The sequence below is a fragment of the Trachemys scripta genome, chromosome 1, assembly GCF_013100865.1.
Source record: "Trachemys scripta elegans isolate TJP31775 chromosome 1, CAS_Tse_1.0, whole genome shotgun sequence".
NCBI lineage: Eukaryota > Metazoa > Chordata > Testudines > Emydidae > Trachemys > Trachemys scripta.
Genome location: NC_048298.1, coordinates 19,557,640 through 19,570,364, shown reverse-complemented (window position 1 = coordinate 19,570,364; position 12,725 = coordinate 19,557,640). Strand labels below are relative to the sequence as shown.

Here is a 12,725-nt window from a genome sequence, read left to right as displayed (position 1 = left end):
CCCACAGAGAGACTCAATATGAAAAGACTGAACCAGTTTAACTATAATGTAATATATTTGCCCACGGGGATTTAAAGCAGAAAAACAATACCCCTCCCTTTAGTCTCCTTTCTCATTATTCTTCTGCAGAAAATATACCATTGAAACTGCATCATCCACTCATGGGGATGGTTTTAGCCCCGAGGAAGGGGGCACAGTTGGCAACACCAACAGATTGACTAGGTAATGCATGTGGACCTGTGCATACCTCCTACCACTGTAGAAGGCCAACCCTCTTTATGCAGTATTTCAATGTTCTATCCCACCCAATCTCAGATACAGCTCCCTTTAGCACTCTGGCCCCCACACCTCACCTTAATCCCTCTTGAAGAGCAGTTATAGATATAGAATGGAATTACTGCTCCCGGCTAGAGAAGTGCTACTGAATGTAATAAGGGTGAAACCAACAGGGTTCTGTAGACATTTAACAAGGTTCTGTAGAAAGTCTTTTAAATACCTTAGAAATTTAATAATTCATAGAGGCATAGATTCCAAGGCCAGAAGGTACCATTGTGATCATCTAGTCTGACCTCCTATAACCCACAGGCTATAGAACTTCTCCAAAAATAATTCCTAGAGAATATAGTTTAGAAAAACATCCAATCTTGATTTAACAATTGCCAGTGATGAAGAGCCCACCACAACCCTTGGTAAATTGTTCCAACATTTGCCCTTTTGGCCACAGCATAACACTTGTATCATATGTTCAGCTGATTATCCACCATGACCCCAAAATCTTCTGAATCACGGCTTCCCAGGATAGAGTCCCCCATCCTGTAAGTATGGCCTACATTCTTTGTTCCTATATTATACATTTAACCATATTAAATGCATAGTGTTTGCTTGTGCTCAACTTACACAGTGATTCAGATCACGCTGCATCAGTGACTTGTCCTCTTCATTATTTACCACTCCCCCAATTTTTCCGTCATCTGCAAACTTCATCAGTGCTGATTTTATGTTTCCTTCCAGGTCACTGAAAAGTATGTTAACTAGCACAGGGTCAAGAACTGATCCCTGATGGACCACATTAGAAACACATCCATTCAATGATGATTCCCCATTTACAATTGTATTTTGAGACCTATCAGTTAACCAGCTTTTAATCCATGTAAAGTGTGCCATGTTTTACATCATTCTAGTTTTTAATCAAAATATCATCCAGTACCAAGTCAAACACCATACAGAAGTTTAAGTATATTACAGCAACATTATTATCTTTATCAACCACACTTGATATCTTTTGTTGATGAGATTACAAATTAGTTTGATAGAATCTATTTTCCATAAACCCATATTGATTGGCATTAATTATATTACCCTCCTTTAATTCTTTATTAATCAAGTCCTGTATCAGATGCTTCATTATCTTACCAGAGACCCACATCAAACTCAGAGGCTTATAACTACCTGTGGGTCATCCTGTTTATGCTTTGTTAAATATTGTCACAAAATTAGCTTTCTTCCAGTGTTCTGAAACTTCCCCAGTTTTCCAAGACTTATTGTAAACAACAACAAATATTAATGGTCCAGCAAGCTCCTCAGCCAGGTCTTTTAAAACTCTTGGATGCAAGTTATCCAGACCTGCTGATTTACAAATGTTTAACTGTAGTAGCTGCTGTTGAACATCCTTCTGAGATGCTAATATAATGGAAAGTGTGTTATCATATAACATCGTTATCTGTTTTTTCCCCAAATACAGAACATAAATAGTTATTGAACTATTCTGGCTTTTCTGCATTTTCATTAATAATTCCACCAGTTCCATCTATTAATGGACCAATACCATTGTTAGGATTCTTTTTGTTCCTAACATACTTGAACTTCTTATTATCCTATACTGCTGGCCATAAATTTCTCCTTGTGTTCCTTTACTTCCCAAAGGATTTTTTTTTTTTTTTACAATTCCTTACTCTCATTCCTCCATTTGTTATATATTATTATTTTTTATAGCTGCCTTCACTTCCCTTATAAACCAGGTTGTTTTTTTAACCATGACATCCGTCTTCCTTGGTTGTAGGATTGCAGCCTTTTGGCATCTAGTAAAGTCTTCTTAAACAATTCCTAATTATCATTCACATTTTTCTAATTAAATTTTTTCCTCTGAGCTGATCTAACTTGTAATTGTTTTCAGCTTTGTAAAACAGGCCCTTTTAAGCATCAAGTATATTTATTACTGGTCTGGACTTTATTCAGTTTGCACATTAGAAATGTGATCAAGTCATGGTCACTTGTACCTAAGCTACCATTAATATTTAGTTCTGTGACCAGTTTCTCTTTATCTGTCAAGATGTGGTCTAATATTAAATTCCCCTGGGTTAGATGCAACACGTTGAGTTTGAACTGAATTCTATAATATTTAGAAATTCCAAGGATGTTTTAGTACTGGCAGCATGATACTTCCAGCGTATGTCGCTCATATTGAAGTCCCCCACAATCACACAGTTGTTTTTTTCCTGCACACTCCAAATAGGTGAGTAAGGATTCTGTTCCATAGTGTGGTTTGGTGGTCTGTCGCAGACACCAACTAATACCCCATATTGTGCTTTGTCTACTAGGACACTGATTCATAAGATTATTTAATTCCAAGTTACCAGTGACTCAGGAACAGGTAATGTCATTTTTGACAGAGTGACATAGAGCCTAGTACAGAATGTTATTCTTTCTATAATTTTTTTAATAATGATGAGGATAATAATAAAATACATTATATATTGTATAAGGTGTTTTTACCCATATCACTTCCTGCATTGATAGCTTCTGGGAAGCTGGCAAAGTGCAGAGGGGAACATGACGCATACAATAGCTGCACTTCCAGAATAAACTCACAGAGCCCAACCCCCAATGATGTCATATGGAGGAGCTATCCTAAGGTAAAAATTGTTACCTCAGAAAATATGGCTGCACTAAGGCATCCAAAACAAAATGCACTTTCGGTAGCATGCCAAGGAAAACGATGACTGCAATCTTTATTTTACTCTATCTAGTCACATCGGAGCTTTTGCTACACATGAGCTAAATTTTGCTTGACGTATTCACACATGTAGCCCAGCTGAAGTTATGTGAGTCAGGTGAGTAAGGGCGGCAGGACTGGGCTCTGAACACACCGACCCAATTTCAGGTTCCAGGGTCCAAATCATTATTTGCAAAATCTGTATCTGTCACAGCTGATCTGTACTCTTTCTCCTATTGAACTCTTAAAAAGCAGGGAAGGGGAGAGAAGCAGAGAAGGTAATTAAAGAGCGTAAAAAAATCCCATAGAAGCAAGGTTTATTATAACCATAAATATTATAACCCCACATTCATATGCTATGAGTATTTCAGGGACTGCCTCAAATAAAGACAGTCTGATTTTGAATTACTGTAATTAACTGCAAAAGCTTGCTGATTTGTTGATGCAATATAATGTCAATCTTTTTCATAAACTTGTTAGAATCTTTGTAAATAAATAGCAAAAATCATACGAGGAACAAAAATCCAGCTTCCTGCCTCTCTATTCCACCACTGGCACATATGGGGGAGGGATAGTTCAGTGGTTTGAGCATCGGCCTCCTAAACCCAGGATTGTGAGCTCAATCCTTGAGGGGGCCATTTGGGGATTTAGTTGGGGATTGGTCCTGCTTTGAGCAGGGTGTTGGACTAGATAACCTCCAGAGGTCCCATCCAACCTTGACATTCTAAGAGGAGGAGGGGGGAATTTTAGGTCTGATCTTGCTCCCATTGAAGTAAATGAAAAACTCCTATTGAACTGAATGGGAGCAAGATAGGACCCATTATTTTTAGTTATTTAAAAATAAAAACAAAAGAGAGCGATGGGCCTAATCTGCAAATCCTTACTCATATGATGAGTTCTTGCCCATGCAAATAACCCCACTGATATGAATGGGGCTTCTCAACAAAGGTTCATTGATTAGGGTCAGATTCTGACCCCAAATCAAGAATATAAAACATGGGGTTTGATTTGGCAAAACTTGACTCAAATAAGAAGTCACTGCTCATGGAAGATATCTCATTGATGTAAGTGAGGTTACTGTATGGTAACAAATGTTCACACCTTTTAAGGAATACAGATCAGACACATTTAGTACTGATTTTTGTCACAGTGGAAATGTGCTCAGGAGTGAAACTGTATGGAACATAGGGATATTATCTTTCAAATATCAATCCCATCATTACATAATTCATTAATTTACTATTAATTCCCATTAAAGACAGTCGTTTGTAAACAAATGAAGCAATCATGTACAAAGCCATAGTTGACATTTTTCCCTTTGTAAATCATATGCATTCTCCACGCTCTGGCAAAACACTATATACTTAATGATGTCTCAACAAAAGCCCAGAAAAATAAAACAGCGGGGGAAACATCAAGGCTTTTGCAAGTTTGTTATATCAGCATAGTTGCTTTTATTTTTTCAAACAACGTCAGGGCCAGGACTGGCCTCCATGTGGAATGAGCATTGGCACTTATTATACAGATAGGATCTGTGCCCCCTATAACCGATAACCCTGCTTCATAGGACAGCTGCTTTGGGGTCCCCGTTTGGACAACAATTCCACCCTCGTCAAACGTCAGCTCCACCAACAAAGTTCCATTCTGTGTCACTTTTACTAGGGGGATCTTCGTGAGAGGGAGCGATGTATATCAGCCATGTTGCCACAGTCCATTGTAGGATCAGCCTCTTCCTGTGTCAGGCCTGCTGAGACCCAGTCCCCTCACTGCATAAATCCAAGCTCTCAGGGCATGGGAAGATGGAGATGCCGCTGAGGACTCTGCTGATGGGGGCACAATCTGAACTAATCTCAGTTTCAAAAAGGTGTAGTACTCCACACCTGGGAAACACCCGAGGCCCCAACCAGCAGCCCCTATGCAGGCAAAGTTTCCATGGGCTTTAGCTTGAGTAAGGTTTATGCAATAAGGCCCCTAGATATACTCCTCTGATACAAACTGGGATTTTTAAAGGTGCTGATGTGATTTAGGAGCGCAAGTCCAATTGATTTTCAATAAGGTATGTACAGGCTCTTAAGTCACTCCGGCTCTTTTGAAAATCCCACCCACGTTCTACTGCAATATGCAAAATTAGCAGGCTAGATTTGACTGAATGTCCTAGAAAATTAGACTTATTGGGCCCGACTTTGTCCTCAGTTAAACTCAGACCAGCACATTAATGTCATCAAGGTGTTACAAGTTCAGCTGAGGGCAGGATTCGGCTATTAATATTATATATTTGCAGTCTGTATTTAAACCGTTTCTACAGTCAGTAGAGTATTATATGGAAATAATTATGCTGTTAGAGCCAAAAAGCATATTCAAAATAAGATACTGGACAAATTCTCTCCTCATTTATAGGGGTATCAATCAGAAGTGATGAGAATCAAACCCATAATATGTAATTGCAGCGTTCAGTTCATTATTATTTGCAATACCATTTATTACTACAAAATCCGAGCTTTGGGCCCAATCCTGCAAATCACAGGAGTAGTTCAAGGGGACAGTGGGATCACTGACGTGAGAGAACTATATGAATGAGAAAGGTGTTGTAGGATCGGGTCCTTTAGTAAGTACAAAAAGAAAAATTAGGGCTGCATTCTCATTCACATATAATTTAAATATTGATTGATATTCATCATTTAATGACAGTAGACAGAATGACGTGCTCATACTGGAGAGCTTTGATAGTAATCAGAGCACTGAGAATAGGGATTACCCAAGGGAGAAAAATGAGGAATATGTTTTTAGGGTTTTTTTGTTTTTTTGGTACACCTCTACCTCAATATAACGCTGTCCTCGGGAGCCAAAAAATCTTACCGCGTTACAGGTGAAACTGCGTTATATTGAACTTGCTTTGATCTACTGGAGTGCGCAGCCCTGACCCCCCCGGAGCACTGCTTTACCGCGTTATATCCGAATTCGTGTTATATCAGGTCGCGTTATATTGGGGTAGAGGTGTAATTAGAAACCTTTGCATTTTTTCAAGGTGTTAGAGTCACTAAATACGTTCGTATCATTTCTGTAAATAAGCCTGATTCAGTATTTACTAGAGACAAAAAATAAAGCACAGCATTTGACTTTAGCAAAATTACAGTTGGGGTCCAAGTAACAATTTGATTCCCAGCATTATAGACAGGAAGAAGAAACTTCACCAAAGCAGAGGAGAGGGTTTTTATCCCAAGTCCACAATTTGGCATTAGTCACGAATATCTTTATAAACTCGCTAAACAAAATATATATATAGGCATACAGGGATGAGAAACTCTAGTTCATCTATAAAAATACCAGGGAGTTTCAGGCCCAATCCTGCTTCCATTAAAACAAGTTCGAGTAGGATTGGTCTATTTTCTTCTCTCTGTTATACTACCCAGGACTGCAACCCTCAAATCTTATTATAGTTCATTGGTTTAAATGAGATTACTTGCTTTGGTAAGAGCTGCTCACATGAGTAAGGGACGGAGGATCAAGGCATTAAAAGGTCTAACCTCAGTTACCAGTGGATTTGTGTAACCCAGTTTACTGTTTATCGTTTGCAAAAGGTTAAACTAAAATTTAACCACTTCCCTCCCCCAAATTAAAGTGTTCAGCTAAATTAATATTGTTTTTTAAAAAAATCTACACCAAAGGCCTTCTATTTAAGTGAACACATAAAAAACTAACATACTGCCAGGCTCCCTCCCTCTCTTTCTAGCAGCTGAGTTCTTGGATAAAATCATTTTGTAGGGTATGAGCAATGCAGTTCTGAAAATAGCATCATTGTAAGATTAAAGATGGCAAGAACCCTAAACCACTGATTTATTTCAATGAAAATCTCTTTCTGATCAGTGACTATGCTGCAAGTTTTCAGTTTAGATTTTCATACCTAATATAATGTAACAGCTGTAGGTTTGAAAACCTTAGAAGAAAAAACCATGGGAATGGAGAGGAGAGGGGACATCAAAACACTAACAAGAGGGAAAGAAATAAAACCAAAATACCAAGAAACTCCCATTCACTGATAATAAATATAATAAATGGAATCATGTTCTGCGAATCCAAATAACTTTCATTTATCACCATCATGCACACCGATATACATACACACACAAAAGGAAAACAACACTGGTCACCAAGCTATTTTGCACTCTGCTTTAAATTTATTTCTACTAGACATACATTCATAAGACTGTGTTTTAGGCACCTGTGGTTTTACACATCTTGTGTAGTGTTTGGCACTCAGACACATGATGCTGAGAACACACCAAGAGGTGATACTTCACTTCTCTGTTTCTAAGTGCATTACATCTTTTGGCTCCCTCTCTCTGTTCCATTTACATGAAGGCTCACGTCAGTGGGGTATTTTTTATAGCAGAGAGTACTTCTGAATATACCAAAACAGCGCTATTTTCAAAGAGCTAGTACTTGATATATTACAACTAGTTTCAAAGCTAAATAGGATATTTTGCTATCAAAGATTTTTTTTAATAAAAGGATCAAATAATCATTATACTGAAAGTGTCAAAATGAAGTATGTCGTTTATCAGCACATTTAAAATACACACTGTGAATGTCTTCTGTCCACCTTTTGTCACTAATCATTTAATACAGAAAGTGATGCAGAATATCAAGTCTAGCCTGTATAGTTATTAATGGTAGAATTACACTTGGTAGGACCATGCACAAAAACCAAAAGATAAAGATCCCAGTCCTTTCATGTGTGTCATCCTTACTTCAATGAGTAATCCTAATGACATAAAAGAGAGAAAGGATGATTCACATGAGTAAGTGTTTGCAGGATTAGACCTTTATTTACTAAATGTTTGCTTGTCTATAAGTATATGCACAATTTCCTTGTTATTCTCGCGTATTTTATATATTCTGAATAATATTAATAAATCTTATAACTCATTCCAAGTAACAATGTCTGTCTCGGTTATGTCACGGACTTATACTTCTTATTTTAAAATCCAAACATTAGGAGAGAGTCATTTTAAAAAAAAAGAGAGAACTAAAGACAGAAAATGTTTTAAAGGATTTGATAGAACCAAACTATGAGCCCAATCCTGCAAATACATACACAAAAGCAGTCCTATTGAATTTAATAGGATCCAATCCTAAATTTGTCAAACACTTAACTGTTAAGTTTTAAATTGTGTATCAAAATATCCAAGTTAGTCCTCACAAAGCATGGAGTACATATTTACATTTTATGTTAATCAGTGTTATAATAAATATCAGCACTACTGTAATTACTGCTTTTTAGTTGATATCAAAAGTACAACTGTTTTAAAAAAAATCTGAAATTAAAATGGCTTATTTTGTTTCTATTACTGTTATTTTATTCATATAGCACCAATAGTGTGCTAGGTTGTCCTTATAAATAAAATTAAAAAATACATCTAACATTAAAATAATGTATCTAGATATATATAGACATTAAATGTACATATAAGACTAGAAAGAAAGAAATGCATTGTGTACTTTTACCAGCAGTTCAGTTACAAGTATGATAGGTCTGCCATATAAAAAAAAATATTCTCATACAAGTGCAAAAGGTATGCAATGTTGCACATATGACTGAATTACTGGAAGTGAAAACATAAGAGACCACTGTATATTTGAGTGCACTGTATAATTTAGTGCATTGTATAATTCCTTAATATTTTGACACAGTGAAAATGATATATTTAACTAAATGTGCAATATATATTGATCAGTTGTCAAACCTTATATCAAAAGATCAAGTTATATCCATCAATATGCCTGCATATCCCAACACAGAAAATCTTCAATCTGATTAAAATATTCTAATGTTGGCTGCTTGCAGCACTATGTGACTATAACATATTTTCTGCTTTTGAATGAACAGCTCAGGTTTCTATTTCATTCAGTATAGATGTTTCTAATAAGCTGACTCTCCCTATTTTGCTGGGTAAACATATCAAAGCCAAAGTAGTGAAATTGATCAAATGCCTGAGATTGTATCTAAGAGACACTAGTGAAAGGTTTTGAGTTTTTCTTTAACAAAAAAGATATATTTTTATATCACTGTATTGATTACATGAATTTCTTGAGTTCTGCAGGAAAGATACATCTTATAAGAATGACATTAACTGATGCAAAATTCACAGGATAATGGGGTGGGAAACAATTGTTGATAAAATCAACAACTTTGTAGCCTTGTATATGCTAATTTTTAAATTACAATACATCCAACCAAGCAATATTCAAATGCCGCCTAACACCAACTTTTCAAAGAAATGATAAAAGAGAGGAGTGCATATTAAAAATATTGGGAAAATACTTTTAGATGAATGTGACATATCAGGCATTAAACAGCCTTTGGTTTTCAACTATTAGTATCCCTTTCATTTCTTCCCACCCCCTCAGTCTTTTTTCTATTTGTTACTACTGGTATTTACATCTAAAATGATTTACACTCAGACATTTTCACTTGTGTCATTTTCACTTTGTTCTTCCCCATTTACACTATACACTGGTGAGCAAAACATCATTAAACTCGCAGTTGTTAAAAGCAGTATCCTAGCATTGTTTTCGGCTTCACCTGTTACATCATTACTCTTTGCAAAACAAGACCTCCTACCAGCCTGCTGAACTGTCTCCTAAATGAAATGAGACTTATTTGCTCTTTGATTTCATTTAAGAGAGGAAATACATTATTATGAAGGATAGGCCGACACTGTGGATTCTTTCTACAATATTTCAATGGCTTGATTTAAAAAAAACAGACAGTAAGTAGATTGTGGAGAACATATAAATGCTGTTAACCAAGAGAAAAGATATTTTTATTGTGCATTCCTTATCATTAAAGTTCTTTGAAAACTAATACCTTATTCTGCTGATGTTTGCTCTTATCATCATGAATCGTAAGAGTAACTGTGACTATAAGAAGCAAATATGAACTGAGTGGACTCCTAAGATTTTTAAAAAAGTATCTCAAAGTAAAAAGAGACCCATAATTCTACTTGGAAATTATAGTATCTGCTTTCCATCGTGTTTGTTTCCATTTCTTTTTCTGTTACGAATTAGATAAATGTAAGGAGAAGATCAATTGTGAATAATTGTATATAACATGATTTATCAATTCACTAAGAGATAGTCTTTTGATCTAGGATGGTGAAGTCTAAGAGTAGCAAGGATTTAAAAGACGGGTATCCTAGCATTATTTTTTAGTTAACTCTTCTTGTTTTACACAGCACATCTTTGTAACTCTTTCAGTCCAAGAAAATAGAAGTAAATGAAAATGAAAAGGCAAGGCTTCATTTATGCAATCTAAAAGATATTAAGTGGTTACGCAGTTATCTTTCTTAATCCCTTTCTTTCTTGTACCAGTGTGTGCATCCTTTTAGTCTTGCTCCAATACATAATAGAACCAACACAGAGAACTAAAACCAATTCTAACACACCAGCAGCACTAATTGGTGAAAAAGCACTACTGGTAATCACTGAAATCTCCTGTACAGAATGAGCCAGGATAGTAAATTCTGCCCAGCATCAAACAACACAGAAGACTACCCTTAGCTTTGTTTTTCTTATGTAAAATGCATGTAAAGTGAGCCATCCACATAAAGTTATCTAATGACAGGTTTTAACCCAGGAATTAAAGTAAGTGCTTCTAAAAAGAAAATGTGGTCATTAGTCCACATTGTTTCTTATCCTAGAAGTGTCTGTCTGAAACTAAAATATAACATATTGGGCTATTCCCCCCCCTTTCTTGTTTTGCATGCTTTTCATTATGTGATCCTAGCTTTGTTCAGGGATACACTTTCATGTTAATAACTGCGCAACGCTTTAAAATTTTCTATTACATCCATGCAAAACAGCAACATAAAACAGCTATTACTAAGAATATTTCTCTTGAAGATGCAAAGGTGAATCCCCCTTAAGTAATTACTGTGATGGCTAATGTTTGAGAGTCTGCATGAAAACACGGCTACTTTACTTATGTTGCTTTAAACATGCAAAAAAGTCTGCTTTTGCACATGCATGCGCACACACAAAACCACACGAACAAAACAAACCCTGGAACTGTCAAAATATTAATGTTGTGAACTGGAGGAAATCCAAGTAGAAATGAGCGCATACATACATTTAAAATCTTCATCCAAAAATTATAACAACAACTGTCTTGGAAACATGCATGGAAAAGGCAAGGACATGTATTTCATGCATCTTTTATTTTAAAAAGAAAAAAAGAAATTGCTACAGTATTTTTAAAAATAGAAAGTGTTAAAATTCCAGTCACACAGAAATAACCTTTGAAGCTGGTGGGGGCGGGGAGAGGGGAATGTGTGCAACTAGAAACTTTCCTCTTAGCACAGCTAAACTGCTGGGGGTATATTTAGAGACTGGGATCTGCTCTGGAGTGTTGCTCTCATGTAAATCCCTTGACTCAAAAGTATAGTACTTGGCTTTCCCTGGTCTTGCTCTCGCTCTTCTCAGTGACCATCTATTGGAGAGCCTGGATCGATAAAACAAAAGCAGCCAAAATCCTGCAGTGTACCCCAGTTACCACTTTATGATCAGGGCTCCCCCACTCCCCAGGAAGGAGAACTCTCCTGCAAATTACAATCGCCACCCTCTCCCAAATACACACACGCTTTCCCAGTGAAACGCTTTCCTTCCCCACCACCCGATTTAAAACCAAAAACCAGTCCAGATCCAAACTCAGGTGGGACTTACGTTGTGGCAGAAGGGAAGGGTCCTTCGGAGGACAGGTTCATCACCAGGGACTGGAAAAGTGTCAGACTAAAGACTAGCAGCCAGCCAGCAGCCATCTTCCTGATCGAAGATCGATTCCCCCCAGTCACGGAGACGGAACAAATAATAAAATTAAATGAGTAGGGGATTGTTTTGCTTTTTAAAGTGTCCCCCCTTCTCCGAGGAGCCGCCCAGCGATGGGCACAGCAGCAGGGACCGGAGCTGGGGGTGGGGAGGAGACCGATTGAGATCTGTGGGTGGAGCGGGGGATCCAGGGAGATACTCTGACTCGCCGCTACTCCAGCGGCAGCTCCGGCTCCATCCGATCCGCCGCCATCAGGGCTACTTTTGGAACAGATCTCTGCTCGCTCTGGCGTGCGCGGCTCGCTCCTTCCCTGATTTATTCCCGATTGCGGAGGAGGGGAGGGGAGAGGCGGAGGAGGCGGCGGCGGGCGTGGGGGTGTTGGAGGGGGTGAGTTGTGGGAAGCAGCAGAGGCTGGGAGATTTCTCCTTTGCTTCCCTGCTACGAGCAAGAAGAAAAGGGAGCTGGGGAAAGTCACAGCGGGGGAGGGTGTTAGATGAGCCTCGGCGAGCCGCTTTCCATACAAGGAATAGGAGGAACTCCCAAAGTCAGCATCTGATCTCCCGAGCTTGGGGGGGGGGGGGGTGTTTAGCCCCAGCCCGCAGCCAGCCACATGCTAGAAAGCCCTGCACAAGGCAGCCTCGCAGGCCAGGCTCCGAACCGGCCCGGATTTGCTCCGCAACGCACTTTGTGTTTTGTTGTATTGACTGGCCCTGTGCTGGAGCTGAGGCAGCCTGGGAACTGGAGCGCAGAATCAAGCGAGACTCCGGCTCGCCGCCTGGTTCGAAAGCCTCCCCGGGCTTGTCGCTAGCAGCCCCCTGGGCATGAGAGGCTGGGTCTCCGCACCTCCCGGGCGGCCCCCTGGGCATGAGCGGCTGGGTCTCCGCACCTCCCGGGCGGCCCCCTGGGCAT

At 38.5% G+C, this 12,725-nt stretch overlaps 1 protein-coding gene across 1 annotated transcript in view; it reads right to left on the bottom strand.

Moving 5' to 3' along the window:
- CACNA2D1 (calcium voltage-gated channel auxiliary subunit alpha2delta 1) overlaps positions 1-12,265 on the bottom strand; it is a 676,857-nt gene extending 664,592 nt beyond the window's left edge. The window contains exon 1 of the mRNA XM_034765627.1: positions 11,714-12,265. Coding sequence (XP_034621518.1) covers positions 11,714-11,808 — 95 coding nt within the window. The 5' untranslated portion in view covers positions 11,809-12,265. The remainder of the gene's footprint in view (positions 1-11,713) is intronic.
- Between the last annotated feature and the right edge of the window lie 460 nt (positions 12,266-12,725).